At 42.4% G+C, this 17,635-nt stretch overlaps 1 protein-coding gene across 4 annotated transcripts in view; it reads right to left on the reverse strand.

The window, feature by feature from the left end:
• Positions 1 to 17,635, reverse strand: part of ERGIC1 (endoplasmic reticulum-golgi intermediate compartment 1) — a 141,519-nt gene that overhangs the window by 44,758 nt on the left and 79,126 nt on the right. For all 4 annotated transcript variants that reach the window (XM_053303679.1, XM_053303677.1, XM_053303676.1 and 1 more), the window contains exons 4-5: positions 5,057 to 5,151; positions 3,441 to 3,565 (exon numbers count right to left, since the gene is read on the reverse strand). In XM_053303679.1, coding sequence (XP_053159654.1) covers positions 3,441 to 3,565; positions 5,057 to 5,151 — 220 coding nt within the window. The remainder of the gene's footprint in view (positions 1 to 3,440; positions 3,566 to 5,056; positions 5,152 to 17,635) is intronic.

Here is a 17,635-nt window from a genome sequence, read left to right on the forward strand (position 1 = left end):
CTAACATGAATTGGTGGGAGGAGGAAGCAGCAGCAGCAGCAGAATTTTGTAGCCTGCGGTGAAAGTGAGGCATGAATTAGGGTTACATCCTTGTTTTGCTAGCAGCATGCCACATACTCCCTCTCCCCACCCTGCCGAGTCACAGGCTGCCTTACATGGTCAGCTTACCCAAAGCCAGACACACCCGTCCCACAAAACGGCCTCCCCCAGGCCTAGTTTTTCCACTGCTGTTGGGAGAGAAACTTGGACTCTATTGTGAGGAGAAGTGAAGACACTCATCTTTGACACCAAGACATTTCTCTCTGTCAAGCTAACATTCTTGAATGGCTGAGCAGCTCTTGGAACAGAAAGGGATTTTGTGGGGAATTGGACCACAGCCCTTGGCACAGCAGTGACTCACAAGCTGGAGGTGCAACCATTTGGGAGGAGAGAAGGAAGCAGCACACAGACAGGCTGTGCTCATCAAGAAGCCACAAAGAACTTGGAAGCGCTTTCAGATGTCAAGTTTACCCACACTCCTGGCATGCACCCAATAAGCAGAATGACATGTCAGTGCAAGATTACTACCTCACCGCATCTGCTTGCCCCAGAAAATATCTAGTAAACCTCTTTGCGGCATTCCCTCCTAACTAGGGCTACAACATTTAGTCAGTTAATCGATTTGATTAATCCATTACAACAATGCCCAAGTAATCAGGTAATACACTAAAACATGTTAATGGGGTGTGTGTGTATGTGTATCATTAATTTCAATGGAAATTAGCCATGATTAACTAGGCATGATCATGCTGCCCAGTATTTGTAAAAGCTGTATTTGATATTTTCAAAAAGGCTTTTTCTTTTCTCTCACACAAGAGAGAATGCTTCTCCTCAAGTGATGCCTGCTGCAACGCATAGGACCAGTTCAGATGTAACTGGAAGCCATGGTTACAAGAACAAGCCTGTACAAGCAATAGGCACACACGCTTCCCATTCCCACTCACTCCCGTCCCCGCCTTTGTCTTCTGCATGCAAGAGGAAGAGAGGGAAAGTTTTTACTTTTGTTTTTAAATCCATCAGAGTTTGTTCCAGACAAACTTGGGTTTAGCTCTGCAAAAGCTTTCTTCTTGCAAGCAAAAGGGTAGGAATGGAGTCTGGGGTGGGGTGGGGTGGGGGTGGGGGGGCGGGCAGACACACATGCCGCAGCCTGCAGGAGCTCATTCTCAAAAGCAGGAAGCCATGGTTTTCCATTATATCTGAACAAGGTCATACATACTTCACCTAAAAGAAAGAAAAAGTAAACATGTTTTTCTCTTCAAAATTATTAGTGTGCAAAAGTATGCCGATTTAATCAATTAGTCAATGAATAATCATAAGTTTGAAACTGGATGGCAGCCCTACTTCTAATATAAGTGGTGTATACATCTAAACAGTTGTTTTTTCATTCCTGTTTTAACTACTTCCTTCAACTAGTGATTCTTCAGGTAATCACACAATTGTAAACAGATATACTGTAATGCATCTTCACCAACAAGGCCAGGTCATGTCTTGAGTGCTCACATTACAAGGAGCCAGAAGGCCCCAGACTCCAGAGTTGTAATTTTTAGAAGGCTATAGTGAGTGTGAGGGAGGGAGGGAGGGAGGGAGGGAGGGAGGGAGGGAGGAGAGAATTAGCATTAAATGGGGAAGGGAGTCAGAGGGTGGCGTTCTTTTATTTCTGTAAGGCACCATTTACCTTTTCTTCTATAATCTGATCATTGAATCTAAGGTCATGTCCACACTAGTACTTGTCGCACTTCTTTGGTCTGTACACAAACGGAGCAGCAAGGGAACCACCTCCCTGTGGTGCTACCTCACATGGTAGGTTTATGAATAGCACTTACACTTACATTTATATACCGCTCTATAGCTGGAGCTCTCTAAGCGGTTTACAATGATTTAGCATATTGCCCCCAACATTTCTGGGTACTCATTTTACCGACCTCGGAAGGATGGAAGGCTGAGTCAACCTTGAGCCCCTGGTCAGGATTGAACTTGTAACCTTCTGGTTACAGGGCGGCAGTTTTACCACTGCGCCACCAGGGGCTCTTTTGTCACAACAACTATATGGATAGGCCAATTCATGGCTCTTTCCTACTGGCCAACTGAAACAGCAAAATTGAACTCCTTCTTACAAGTATAGTGCTTTTTGTCATGACTGCATCAACACTGCAAATACTACTGCAGGAAAGTTAGGGCCTCTTTAATAAGATGCTGATTTCCTAGAAGAAAACCTTGATGTGGAACTCTACTCAAGGACACTACCCAGGATGAGGTGCAGAATGCACCAGCTGTTTCTGAATTATCCTGGCATATAACTTAGGGAAAATCAGCCAATGCGGACATGCTTAGACACAGATCTATTTTATTCTCCAAGACAGTCAGAGGGGGCTTGCTCCAATGTGCCAACATCAAGGGAGGCTCAACTGTCATGCATGCAGGAAAGGTCCATCTCTGTTGATGCTCTTCCAGGGGATGTCCATTAGGGATGTGCATGAATCTTGCTTCGTGTACACATTTGAAGCTGAACTGTTTCATGGGGTTGCCAAACCAGTTCGACTGGGGATGAGGGTGGCAAGCAACACCATTAAAAGTGGAGACAGCAGGTCTTTACCTGCTCCTCTGCTACTCCACACAGCTTCCTGCTGCTGTGGTGTGCTGTGTAGTAGCCCACACGGACCAGCAGTGCTCTCCCAAGCAACCCAGCATGGTTACTAACCATGCAAATGGCCACTGTGCATGGTGGAGGCCATTTACGTGCCGCCAATGTGTGCAAGCTGCTGGGGGGACCGCTGCAGCAGCAGGAAGCTGCATAGAGCAGCAGAGGAGCAGGTAAGGACCTGCTGTCATCACTTTTAAAGATGCTGTTTGCTGCCTCCCTCCACCAGTCGAATCAGTTCGGCAGCCCCATGAACTGATTCAGCTTCAAATCTGTGCACAAATCTCAATTCATACACATCCCTAATGCCCACTCTCTGATAGCTATGGCTGCTTTTCAAAAACAACTAAAAACTCTTATTTGTTCAGGCTTTTACTCCTTATGGGTTGCCAATCTCTCTGATTTCGGGCTGCACTGTCTGTCTGTTTATGGCTGCTGTTTCATGGCGTTTTTATTGTTTTTAATTTATTTTAATATTCTAACAAGTTTTTATTGAATCTTATTGTATTTTAACTTTTGTAAACCACCTTTGGATGAGTTTTATGAAAGGCGGTATAAAAATAGAATAAATAAATATAAACAACATCTTTTCATCCTTGTTTTCTTCTTCACACTTTGAAGGCCTAACAGATGTAACCCTTCCTCCTCATGTACCAGAGGCTGAACCTCATTCTGGTAAGATATTTGAATGTGCAGGCTCACAACAGCTTCTTGGCAAAACTTGCCAGCATTTCACCAGGATGGGAACATTAATTCAGCTTGCCTTGTTGATGCTGAAACGGCCTTCAAACCTGCAGCCATCTCCATTATTCAGAGGAATTTTCATTGAGTTATCAATGTGGCCAACTTCATGCCTTCCCATTTCATCTTGAATATCCAATCCAATCACTACATGTTTAGGAATCAAGGAACAAAGGGGAGGAGAGAGATTGTTAAAAACCAGTTAGCAAACAGCTATGCACACTTCTTTCTCCAGATACATTTTTTGGCTTGTGATACAAACAAATCAACTTAACTAAAATAGTGGCAAAGATAATTAGAAGGAATAACCATAAACAAGTTTCTCATCTTCAAAGCATTTATTCAGCTATATATGACCTGTATTAGGTGATTTGTTGACCTCCTTAATCTGTGATCTCACTGACATCTAAGTATTCTAAGCAAATTCTATGGTGCATATTTAGTGAATTGTCCATAGGATATGGATGCTAATTCCTTTCTCATCCAAACAAGTGACAGAGAACGTCGATGCTCCTGAAATAGTACTACATGGCCTTTTGAACCTGTCTGATTAGGCCCTAAACAGCTTAGGCCCTGGGTATTTAAGAGAACATCTTCTTCGCCATGAGCCCCACTGCCTGTTAAGATCATTTCAAGAAGTTCATCTGCAGTTGCCGCCAACCCATTTGGTGGCTACTCAGGAGCAGGCCTTCTCCATTGCTGCCCCTGGACTTTGGAATGCACTCCCTAAATAAGAGCCTCCCCATCTCTGGCAACTTTTAAAAAGGCACTGAAGACACATTTATTCACCCAAGCTTTTAATTAGATTTATAATTTTAATATTTTTAATATTGGGTTTTAAATGTTTTAAATGTTTTAAATGATTTTAATTGTTAATTGATTTGATGTTTTAAATAATTTTAATTGTAAACCACCCAGAGACTTAAGTTTTGGGTGGTATAGAAATATTTTAAATAAATGAATGAATAAATAAAATGAGGGCACACTCACATGCCAGGAAAAGCCTTTAGAGGGGAAAGGCATGCTTTCTATAGAGAATAAGATTCTGGTTACAGCCTGGGTCAGCTGTTGGGATATATAGTGAGAGACATACCACCCACCACATGTAGAGAGTAAGTCTTTATCTACCTTCAAGCATGCAAAGTCCAAAGATCCCTACTTTGGTTGCTTACCTAGAAGCAACCTGTCTGAGTTCTTCCATTAAATCTGAGGTTTGTCTGTAGACAGACTGAGGCAGCAAACTCATTTTGACCATTAAGGTTGGCTAGGTGGAGGCTACAGGTAAGCAAACATATGGAACTGCCTTATATACTGAGTCAGACCATTGGACCATCTAGGTTAGTACCCTAGCTGGCAACCCTTCTCCAGGGTTCAGACTACAATCTATCCCAGCCCTATCTGGAGATGGCAGTTAAGGGGTGTGCCATTTCCATGGCTAGTGCAGTCTAGCACATTGTAAGAGTTTAGCAATAACAGAAAGAGGTCATTCATGAAAAAAGCAAGAATGCACTTTAAAACAGAACATTTTCTTTTTTCCTAGAAAAGAATAGGAATTACTCATAGCAATCTGAATGTGAAATATGAAGCCAACTCAAGAATACAGTGGTTACTCAACCACGATTGCAAGGAAGTACTCACATTCACAGTGCAGATTTGGCAAGCTGATGTTCAAATTTACTTCTATTTTACCACCACTGTCTTTGTCTGGGTCGTCCACGTAAAGCTCGTTAACGCTGCAGGAGAGAGAAAGATAGGAAGCTTCATTTGGAAGAAAATGTACAAAATCACAATTCTACAGAGGCAGGAGGGGAAAATCTCTACAGAGAGGGAACAAAAGGGAAACTTGCTATAACATTACTCACACAAGGTTTGAAAAAAATCACATCTTTTCAAAAAAGAGATACTAACAAATTGTCCAGAAGGCACACAATATAATGGCAATTTTGAAACTTTCTCAATTCACTTATTTATTTATTTTTTGGCATTTATATATTGCTTTTCCGGCAAACCTCCCAAAGCGGCTTATATAAAAGCCTCAATAAAAAACCACACAAAAAGGAACATGTTGACATATTTAGATGTTGTGCTCTTTATGTCTTGTCTCTCCTCTCCTTAGAGCAAGATAGTCTCTGGTCACTTTATAGTGGCAGTTGAGGGAGAAAGGAGCCATCTCAGCTGTAACATGTTTAGCGGAAAAATGAACTTTAATTTATGATGGTACTATATTTCAAACACATTGTCACAAACCTCACCCCACTAGTCCAAGTAGAAGTAAGTGCTTTCTAAAGCATTTGGAAACTTCAGCTGGCACAAAACAGCTTTATGGAATCCCCTCAAGAGGTACCAACACTCAGATATCTAATGAAGACCTGGCTTTTCAGGAATGCCTTTGGGTTTGCCTAGCTTTGGTAAGTTTTGGTCTCATTTTTCTAGTTCTTTTTTAATTTGTAAAATGAATGATTATTCATCAATCTGCTAGGTCACCTTGCTTAAAATTTTAAGAAAAGATTAAAAAGTAAAAAGTAAAAAACAAAATCCAGCAGTAACTTACTAAACTGTCATATTGCCTCAATCAAGCTGAAGTAAGGTTTCAATTTATTATATCAGCACCAGACAGCACACATTTTTTCAACTGAAGCAAAAAGTCAAAATGACATCCTTTCTCTGGTTCATAGTTTAAAATGACACACCAAGATGGAGGTTGGAAGTAGAAAAATGGCACCTTCTCAGGAACCTGGTGCCTCAAGAGACTGGTTAGTTCCTGGTAAGACCAGACCTCCTCCACTCCAATTCTGGCATCATTTCTTGAGGCTGAAGAGATGCTTGCTTGCTTATTGTACATTTCTAGTCACCCACTTTTACAGATGGAAGGACAGCACTATAAATGATCCCCATGCCTTGAAAGCTAGCAGAGAGAGGCACTCCTGATCATTTCCTAAAATTGTCCTGTTCACACAACTTATCCAGCATTCTAAACATGTGGATGGGGAGGGGGTTGTCAACAGGATTGTGTCTGCTGGCCCTGCCCTCTTGCCCGTACAATCATACGAATATATAAAGGGAACCAACACACAGGTCGGATGGGCGAGAGACAATGATCCCTCTCCACCCCATCCATGTGTTCATATCATTGGGTATGTTGCCAGAACAGGGCTAGTGTTCCCTCCTGGTGACCAAGGATTAATGTCATGCACATATTAACATTAAAGGATTAATGTCATGCACAAAACCATTCTGGTTTGTGAGGCCATAGGATATGCAATCCCTAGGAGTAAAGAGCCAAGTTATGAAGCACACTTCCCAGCACACTCATCCTGACCACACCTCATTCCCAGAAATTTCTTCTGTTCTCAGTTCCACTTCTGCTTATTGCTGCCTCTCCCTTCACACTTTTGTGTCAAGTATACCTTTTCACTTCTTCTATAGCTTTGCCTCTTCCCTTCCATTCCCAAACTGTGTCATAGAGAATTTCCCCAAGTCAAGACTACCAAGTTATTTAAGCCTCCTCAAGTGTAACTAATAGAAACATGAGGAAAGGTGGATTCTCACTTAAAATGGGTGCCTGGGGAAAATAAGTTCATGGAAAAATAAATAATCTTGGTGAAAAATAGAGTCATCACATGCTTTTCCAGCACTGACCAGCAGGACTAGGAGGGGTACTGCACTACTGCTTTAACCAATAATCTCACCGAGAGAAATCAGGAAAGACCTCTTACTTTTCGGCCAAGTTTCCTTATCTTACAACACTTCAGGAATGTCATGTTCAGAAACTGAATGGCAAGAAACCTTCTTCTTAAGTAGTACTCAAAATGTGTCTCTGTGTTTCCTCAGAGAGGAATGTGTCTCCTCGGAGAGGAGAGCTGGTCTTGTGGTAGCAAGCATGACTTGTCCCCTTAGCTAAGCAGGGTCCGCCCTGTTTGCGTGTGAGTGGGAGACTTGATGTGTGAGCACAGTAAGATATTCTCCTCAGGGGATGGAGCTGCTCTGGGAAGAGCAGAAGGTTCCAAGTTCCCTCCCTGGCATCTCCAAGATAGGGCTGAGAGAGACTCCTGCCTGCAACCTTAGAGAAGCCGCTTCCAGACTGTGTAGGCAATACTGAGCTAGATGGACCTATGGTCTGACTCAGTATATGGCAGCTTCCTATGTTCCTATGTGTGGCCCCTGCAAAGCAAAGGAGAACAAGGACCAGAAGTGTGAGAAAGGAGGCACACAGCAAGAATGACCAGGAAGCCAATCCCATGGTCAGCAGAGAAGCCGTGGGACCCCACATCAAGCAGCCCACCTTACCTGGCACCAGAATAACTTGGGAGCAGGGAGCGACTCCCACTGAAGGAAGACCAGGTGGAGGTGGATGCAGGGAAAACTCTACAGAGAAAGACTGTCATAGTGGCTCACCAGGCAAGACTGACAGATGGCACTTTGTTCCCCAGGATGGTAAGCCTACTTACTTAAGCCCCAAATGGGTGGCCAGGAAGGCAACAAACTGGCCTGGGGAGAGCTGAAAAGTGATAGAGGGCAGGAGCCTGAGTTTCTATAAATGTAAAAAGCAATGAAAGGATTACTTTGGGACAAGTGATACCATCTGTAGACTCTGTTCATGCGTGTCCTGGGCCCTTCAATGCTGAGCTGACCCCATGCGCATTTACTTGCTGGATGACAAAGGTGGCTAAAAGTTTTGATGGGAAGATCATTGTTTGGCCAGCAAGTTCAGTTGGTGCTCATTTCATCCCACCTTTATTCCACTTCCCTAAGAACATAAGAACAGCCCTGCTGGATCAGGCCCAAGGCCCATCTAGTCCAGCATCCTGTTTCACACAATGACCCACCAGATACCGCCAGAAGCCACAGGCAGGAGTTGAGGGAGTGCTCTCCCTCCTGCTGTCACTCCCCTGCAACTGGTACTCAGAAGCATCCTGCCTTTCAGGCTGGAGGTGGCCCACAGCTCTTCGACTAGTAGCCATTGATAGACCTCTCCTCCATGAAGTTATCCAAACCCTTCTTAGTCCAACCCTAGTTGATCTTTGCACCCCATTTCTTTTAAAAGTGGCCTGAATTGTTAAAGGTAAGTGTTATTCAATGTATTTTTTCAAGTGATTAATAGACATGACACAGAAAGGAGGAGCATGTCTACTAATGGATGACTTGGTCTGATGCTTCCTCATGGCAACTATTCCTTCCTGAAAGACAGCACTAAGCCTTCCATCTCATTTGCCAATGGTTTATTATGTAGTCCTAAGGATTAAGTAATACGGTCCTCCCTGCTCCCACATGACCTCAGCCAGAAGAATAATTCTCATTAGCAACGTACCTATCTGCACCCAAGTAGTGTTTCTTGCTGGATGCCAATTTGCCAGACAGCCTATTTCATAACAATGCCTGGTTACCTCCTCCCCTTCTCTTCCTGGGTCTATGAGATCACAGTCACACCCATCCTGTTAGTTACACGCTGTAAAAAACAAAGCTGTCAAAACTCATTCCCAGGCAGTTGAGCACTGCAGGTTTTACAATTACACTACCAACACACACAGCTGGCCAGCATCATAAAGTTTACATCAATCAGCCTGGATTTGTTCCATAGATTTTTTCCATATAGTATATAATTAATCAATTGAATTCTCTGCCACAAAATGTGGTGATGGCTAGATAGTCCAGAATGCTGGACAAAGACTGTGGACATGATCTGGCAGGGCTCTTCTTAAAAGTCCACTGGGGTAACAATATAGCCCTTCTACAGTTTAGTACCATACTACAGAGATTCCTTTTTTCTTTTCGGCAGAGCCGCCTTTAAGAATCCAACAACACTTACCATCTTTCTCTTACAACATTTTCTGCACATCTTGCCAGGGTCTTGGTTCTGTCTTACCTATGTGCTTGCAGCCAGGTTAGAATCCCTGATACTTGATAGTGTTTCACTACTGTTATATGCTCACCAACACCTGAGTGGTGAGAAGTTCCAGAATAGCACCACAGATATAGTTTCCTTTGAATGAAACAGCACTGGAGGCTTATAAGCCTGAAGTCAGAGAACAGCGAGTGGCACAATGCTTGCATAATGCGTCTCTCACCCCCTCCTCTGTGTCCTACATCCCTAAAACATCAAGCCTGAAGGTCACGGGAGTGTCAGAAATGGTGTAGGACACAGGGGTCTGCCAATGGAGCGGGGACAGCATAATCCTGCCCCCATATGAATGGTAGTACCATTGCACTCAAGCAAAGCTAGTCAAGAGCCAGAAATGTGTGTTTCCAGAAAAATTTCCTAAGCAAACTTCCCCTCATTTGCATTAAAATTGCATTAATTCTTTTCTCAAAAATATTACTATTCAAATTTTCCTTATGTCCTAAATGGTGATCTGATTTGGCATGTTATTCAACCTATTCCTAAACAAAACACTCCACTCCAACATATTAATTTCCCCTCATTGTAACTCAAAAGATTATTAATTAGTCAAATGGAAGTTTTTCCACTGAAAAATTATGTATGGGGGGAAAACTTTCTATTTTCCTTGGAAAAATTTCCACCCCATCTCTCTGTCAGGTTCCAACTCATAGTGTCTTTGTAATGTTTACTTTAATAATAATCTGCAGATAATAATTTAAAGATTTACAAGCAGAGGATAGTGAAGGCAAATATATTAAGATAGTCAGGCAGCAGAGCCACTAATTCCTCATCCTTCTTAATGGCCGACGTGCCAGGCAGCCCTCCATTGATATGAGGGACCCATTAGGGCTGCCTTTCAACTTATGCAGCAGCCACAGCAGGTCCCTAGCATCGGAGGGCTGCCCATCATGTTGCCCATGATTATTATCGCATAGATACCTATGTGCTGCATCATGTTCCTCCCTTCCACACCATGACTGCATCCCCATTTCAGGTAGCTCCAGCTAGAAATTGTCTGCTCTTCCTCTCACTTTCTGTGTTCAAGTTCAAACTGCAGAACTGTTTCCATCTTCTCTCTTTCTCTCTGCCCCTTCCTCAAGCTCAGAGAAAGTCACATTCCACCAGACCCTGATAGGTAGTCCATTCCGAAGGCAGGGGTCAGAGGTTTCCCAGTCATCAAGAAAGCATCCCAGTCATTATGAAACATTGGTTTCTTACATTCTGACACCCCACTCCTCTTCAGGAGACATGACAAGCAAAACCATACCAAGAGACCAATTCAAAACAATCAAGACAGCCCAAGCTATATTAAAGGTCACTTTCAGTATCAGCCACCATAGAAGCTGCAAAGGAGGGAGGAGGTTATGAATACAAGTGGGAGGACAAGAACAGCTCTTAACCAGGGCCTGCCAGCAGGGCTTCAGATAAATGAGATTATCCTTCTCCAGGCGGCACAAGATTCTAGAAAATGTTGGTTTAAAATACTTAAGATTCCAAGGTCCACTCGTCACCCCCTCCTCCACCTGCTGCTCACCCAGCCTGAACTGAGCAAGGAGCTTTCAGGGACAGTCTGGCCAGATCTTACAGATCACATAAGCAGCAGCTGCAGAGAGGGTTTAGGTAAGGGAGGAGCTCAACATCTCTCATGGGTTTTCCCCAACAAGGAGAAGCTGGTTGCTGAAGGGAGGTTTTGCCATAGACAGGCCTTTTGGGACAGCAGTCTACTGAACATAATTTATTTCCACATAGTTTTCCTCAGCAGTCACATTAAAATATTTCAACACATCTACAGAAAATCTCCTTCAACATCCAAGAAATAAGAAAGTAAGATGAATGGATGCCTTCTAGTTTTAATGTCTGAAACACACTGACAAACACTTCCTTGTCCTTCTGCTTTCTAAAATGATTTTAGAGGTGGAAGAGACATTGGAGGTCATCTAGTCTAACCCCCTGCTCAGTGCAGAAATCTGCTGTCCTCATAAGTGCTATCCTTTCCCTTATTTCTGCTTTGAAGGGAGTGGAAAAACAATAAAGAATGTTCCCCCTCATCAAAGTCAGATCTTTGTGTGAAAGCAATTCTTGATATTATTAACACTTCAAAAATTATTGTCAGTGTACACAGGCTTTGTTGAACTTTTTTTTAAAATGGCATCTATTTTGAGTTCTCACCTCTTCTGCCTACTTCAGAATCTAGTATCTTCAGACACTCTATTATCACAAAGGAAGCAGACTCCATACACTGTCTTGAACATGTCCCGCACATGCCTTTCCATGCAGGATGATCCGACTCCTTTGTGTTCTTTGACTCTCCCAAAGAAACTCACCACTACAACTGTGTTGCGACTAGACAAATGACCCACAAAGCACTTGGAAGCATCAAGATCCACAAGACCCTTATTACTCACTACTTGGGCTATCATTGACTTAATTACTTGTGTGGGGCATTTTTCTCATCTACAACCCTATTCAGTCATTTTGTAACCTTGTACATGGTTACAACATCTCCTGGAGCACGCTGGCAAGCCTCAGCACTTGCACACTCCATAGCCCCCTCTCTGCCAACCACAAGTCTAGCATTTGTCTGGAGATACAAACACTGTATCCATCAAGAGATCCTCCCATGATCATGAACACTGGGGCATCCAGCATTTCTAACCACAGGAAGGATATCTTCCTGGGTGTGGTGTTGCAGACAAACACTGTTGGTTGAAGACAGGGCTATGGAGCATGTTGGCATGAGAGTGTGGCTAGTCAAAAAACTCCCACCCACCCCACTACAGTTTTCAGACCAAACCTCTAAAAATGACTTCTTTTTAACCAAGATCAATGTTTCCGGAAAAATTTGCCACCAAACCAACCCATGGATTTATGTTCAGATTCTCTTAGTGTCTCAAATACATTGCCCATTGTTCTTTCCCAGCTGACAGCATTCTGTGTCTTTATAGCCCCCTGCTATACTTCTTATTCACAAAGATGGGAGTATGCTTAGTCTCTAGGGCCTTAGATGGCAGACCTATGCTTGGAACCAAAGGTAAGTAAAATGCAAGTTAAAAGAGGACACAATGGTGCTTTGCTATTTTAAGATTTATGCTGTGCCCAGCATCTTGGTCATTTCCTTATTTAAAAGGCCATTGTTCTACTTTTGCTTACTGATTGGTTCAAGAATGTACAAAACAGATTGGCCTACTAAGGAAGGAACAAAGGTTTGAGACCAGCACAAAAGAAAATGGAGGTTAAAGGTGTCAACATTCATTTGAGTCAGCCACTGTAAGTGGCACATATTCTTCCACTTCCTGTTAACCCACACATATGTGAAGATCAATGGCATAACACCAACACTTCATAACCCTGCAATACCTTTCTTTAAGCAAACATTAATTAAGCTGAGGCAGCTGGATAGGGTTATCCTCATTTTAAAGCTTAGCATAATAAGAACAGCCAGGTCATTTGTCCAAGTTCCTACCAGTCATAAAATTAGGAAAGCAATCCAGGAGACAAATACATAATTTCATTCAATTCATTAGACCACACTCCCTCTCCTAGAGCAATTAACACTCACTCTAAGGCAGTGGTTTTCCAAACTGTGTTTCAGGGAAGCCTGGGGCTCTTCAGAAGCCTATCCAGGTCTCCTAATCAGCAGATATGTAATGGCAGATAAACATTTCTAAAAAACAGCTTGCTTACCAAGACTGATCCCCCTGCACTGTGCATCATGAGAAGAGTGTAGGGTGCATTCTAGGGTACACTCTCAGTTTATGCAAGTGACAATAAAGCACAACATGCCTGGCTAGTGCCCAGTGTGAATTGTGTGTGCACCCTAAAATATGCACCAGAATCCTCTGCAGCACATAGGAATTCCATTGTAAAGACACAAGCATTCTTTGTCAGACAAATTGATATGAAAACCTGAACACCATTACTATAAGCACATACCACTTTCTAAGGGTGCATCCAGACCGGCTATTGACAACTGTGCAAGAAAGAGAAGTAAGCCATATTGCATTCTGTGACCTGTCATAAGGTGGATTCAGACATCTCTCAGGACTTCTGTCAATGCGGAGCTGGCACGACATCCCTTAGCTTTGGGAGTGCGACAATTCTGATTTCTATTCCTCTGACATTGATAACAACGTATAATAGTTTTTGTGTTTTTTAAACTTCTAAAAACACCACTGCACATTTGGCCACTGGCCAGGACAATAAAAGCACAACACACTGAAAGCTGAATGTATTGCAATGCTGTTTTCCATCTCTAGGGGAGTAGACTCATCCACCCCCCAGATGGTACCAAACACATGAGCTTGCTCACGTACTTATGTTCAAGTGGTGAGGAAAGGGGATCGTGTGCACTACCAAGGCTAAAGGACATTGTGTTGAGCTTCCATGTGACATCTGAACTCGCTTATACTTTGTGCATCAATTCCTTCTTTTATTGTGCAAGAGCTTGTACAGCACTGAAAGGTGACTGATCTGGGAAAAGTCCTTATACTGACCTTCTGCCTGGCCTTTACCTTACTCCACCCCACCCCATCCCATTCTATCCTCTTGAAGCCCTTTTCTTATCCTTAAGAGTGAATTTGCAGCATTATGGGAGCCAGTCGTGTGTGTGTGTGTGTGTGTGTGTGTGTGTGTGTGTGTGTGTGTAGACTGGTCCAACTTACCTTTCCTCCAAAGAATCACAGAAATGTTGCTGGGAGCAGCAGACCATACTTCCAAAAGATCTGTGCTGTGCCATGCAGCACGGAGCTCCGGAGGCCAGGATAATGCGGCCAGCCTCCGGATATCCCACTGCACCATGCTACGAGCATAGTGTATTGACAGGATCTCTCAGGTGCCTTGAGGCCCCGTCTCTGTGTCCGCTTACACTGAACACAGCCTGAGCGAGCACGCAATCCCGGAGCTGGGGTCAATGGCATGTTTGCACCCTTAAAAAGCTGGGCCAGGCAGCGCTGCTCGGCCAGGATCAGACCCAATCCTGGCAATTCTCAAGCGCAGCCTAACCCAGGCTGGGCATCCCTAGCCTGGATTAGGCTGCACCTGAGAACAGCCTCTATATCTTTGCTGCCATTTACTTAGATACTTCATTAATTTTGCCTGCTAATTTCTTTTAGCAAGAGCTGAACCGGTCTACTTCATTATCATGTGACCTTCATAACCTTGTCTAAAATTCCCTACAAATCTCCTTTTTTTTTTTTTTTTTGCACAGACTGCAGCCAATTGATTGGGTTTTTTATTTTATTTATTTATTTATTTAGTTAGTTAGTTATTGTTAAATTTATATATCACCTTTCATTAAAACAATCCCAAGGTGATTTACAGCAAAATTTAAAAACAAAATTGTAAAAAAGACACAATTAAAATATTAAGCTAAAAATATAAAACAAATCTGATTAACAATTTTAAAAAGCATAAAAGCAACACAGAGTACAAAGAGCAGCAGCAGTATGTGCATAGGTGCAACTTCAACATCTATTATAAAGGGAAAAAGCCAAGCTCACACTTCTGAAGGAAGGAAGGAAGGAAGGAAGGAAGGAAGGAAGGAAGGAAGGAAGGAAGTCAGTCAAGCTCACACTTCTGGGAAGTAGTACATATATTGTCATGTATTTTAATTTGTGACTTTTAAATATTTTAAATTTTGTACACCGCCTAGAGATATGCATATCAGACAGTATACAAATGTGATAAATAAATACAATTTATACAAGAAATGCAATTATCCGTTTGAGGAAAGTGAGGGATAAATGTGAAATTAAATGAAATGTGACATCAGCTCATCTTAACACACCACCTATCTCAGTTGTCCCAATTCATCGCACACAAAAATAAAGCTGTATGTCTCCATGCATCTCCACTGTAACTCAATACCATAAGTACTACTTATTAGAAGGTGCACAGTAAACACCAGCATATTTTAACAAGTATTAGAGACTATGTGTGTTCTTTATCCCGTCTGCTATCACAATGCTACATGTACTTGCAGCCGCTCATTTGCTTGCTGTCCACCTCCAACAAGTGTACTATTTCTGTTTAGTTTCCTTTTAAATTTTTTTAAAAAATCACTGCAATGCAGGGAATGCCAGGTTGCTCACAATTACATAACTAGCAGCAGTAAAGCACTCTAGACATGGCAAACAATCATAGCACTATTGGGACATTTGCCATGTTCACAGTAACTCTGCAAACATAGCTACATCTTCACCATATAGCTATCTATTAATTGTGGCATCAACCAGGCTAATTACTTCATTCCTCCTTAATTGTTGAATATACGGAAAGACTCTTAACGTCATTTCTATAGAGTATTAATTAGGTCATTAGGTACACGATTTATCTCGCCAGGTAGACTATTACAATAATAACCACTACCAGTTAGGCTACAGATCTGGGTTAACTACAAGAGAGGTTATTAGATTTATGATGTATCAGCAGATGAGGTAAGGAAGGCCGTTAAAATTTACAATGAGTGTCTTCTGATGGACCTCAACCTGCCACCAAGCCTGCCCAGGAAATACCAAAGGCATTTAACACTTACAGCTGTATTTTCCTAACCATTTGAGTCATTCACTTAGTGGGACAGGTTACCTGTTTGTGACTGTCTACTTCACAGAAATCCAAATATGGAGCATTGACTTCATTTCCTTTATCCGTCCCATAGCCTTGGAGTCAGCTCTCCCCACCCCAATTGTGCCCTTTTAAATGTAAACACAGAAAATAAATCCTCTGGAGGATGAATAGTTTAGTTTTGAATATGTTCATCAACATGCTTTTGAAATCTCTGACCAAAGTTTTCATTTTGATACCCATTTCCCATTCCCAAAATTTTTGAATATTTCAACCTCAGCTTGGGGATAAGGAAAAAGAATAACAACAGAGAAACCCATGTAACAGGAAATAATCTCATTCTGCTCTCAAAAACTGTAGCTGGTGGTACCCTGGGAAGACAATTAAGGCACAGGATACAGTAACCTTGCTAAAGTTAAGGAAATTTGGGTCTGGTCAATGCCCAGATAGGAGACTATTTCAGAACCCTATGCATGTCTCTTGAGCTCCCTGAAGAAAAGGCAGGTAATAATTTTTTTAAAGCCATTGTGAAATGGATATTTATGTATTTCACTTATATACTGCCTGACTCCAAAGGCTCTAGTGGGAACATACTTCCGAAGTGCTACTCAATTCCAGGTGACAGCTCCCTGGATGAAAAGGCCTCTTGACAATTGATAATCAATTATCAATTGATAATTGATCTTAATATCTACTTCCCTTAATCAAGCATAGGAATACAGTTTCATGGATTCTCTCTCCTAAGTGCCTAAGCATGCATCTACTGTAGCAGATATCTGAGGAAGATATCTCCCTCAGATAATGCTTCTCTGAGGAACGGCAGGATGCTTCCTTGTCTTAAGGAGGCTATTATTAGACCTTATTTGAAGAAACCTGCATTTGGATACTTCAGAGTTGGCCTCAAAGACCTGTTTCCAATCTTCCATGGTTGGGCAAGGTGATTGAGTGCGGTGGCCTAAACTCCAGACAGTTTGGGATGATACAGATTATCTAGATCCATTTCAAACCAGCTTTTGAGTGGGCTATGAGGTTGAGACCGCTTTGATTGGTTTGATGGATGATCTCCAATTGGCTATCAACAGAGGGAATATGACTCTGCTGATCCTTTTGGATCTCTCAGTGGCTTTCGATACCATCAAGCATGGTATCCTTCTGGATCGCATGCGGGAGGTGGGATTGGGTGGCACTGTTTTACAGTGGTTCCATTCCTACCTCTTCGGGAGATTCCAGATGGTGTCGCTTGCAAGTTGTTGCTCTGCGAAGCAAGAACTAAAGTATGGAGTTCCACAAGACTCCATACTGTCCCCAATGCTCTTTAACATCTACATGAAACCCCTGGGAGAGATCATTAGGAGGTTTGGTGCAAGGTGTTATCAATATGTTGATGATACCCAGATCTATTTCTCCATATCGACCTCATCAGGAAATGGCATAACTTCCCTAAACGCCTGCCTGGAAGCTGTAGTGGGCTGAATGAGAGATAACAAACTGCAGTTGAATCCAAATAAGATGGAAGCAGTGTTTCCTCTAAGGCGTGTGCATGTTCATGAGCTCACACGGTATTTTTTATGTCCGCTAAGTTAATTTTAGATCCCACTAAGGTTGAATCAGGAAGGCCCCACTTTGAAGGCATATGTGCACACACTGCCTTAATACTGCTGCTCGGAACAAAACTCATTCCACACACAAATGAAAAAAATTAGAGCGAACACTGGATATACAAATACAAATCTAATTAACAGTTTAAAACACACACACTCAACGAGACCATAAAATGC

This window comes from Hemicordylus capensis, chromosome 2 (assembly GCF_027244095.1).
Source record: "Hemicordylus capensis ecotype Gifberg chromosome 2, rHemCap1.1.pri, whole genome shotgun sequence".
Taxonomy (NCBI): Eukaryota; Metazoa; Chordata; class Lepidosauria; order Squamata; family Cordylidae; genus Hemicordylus; species Hemicordylus capensis.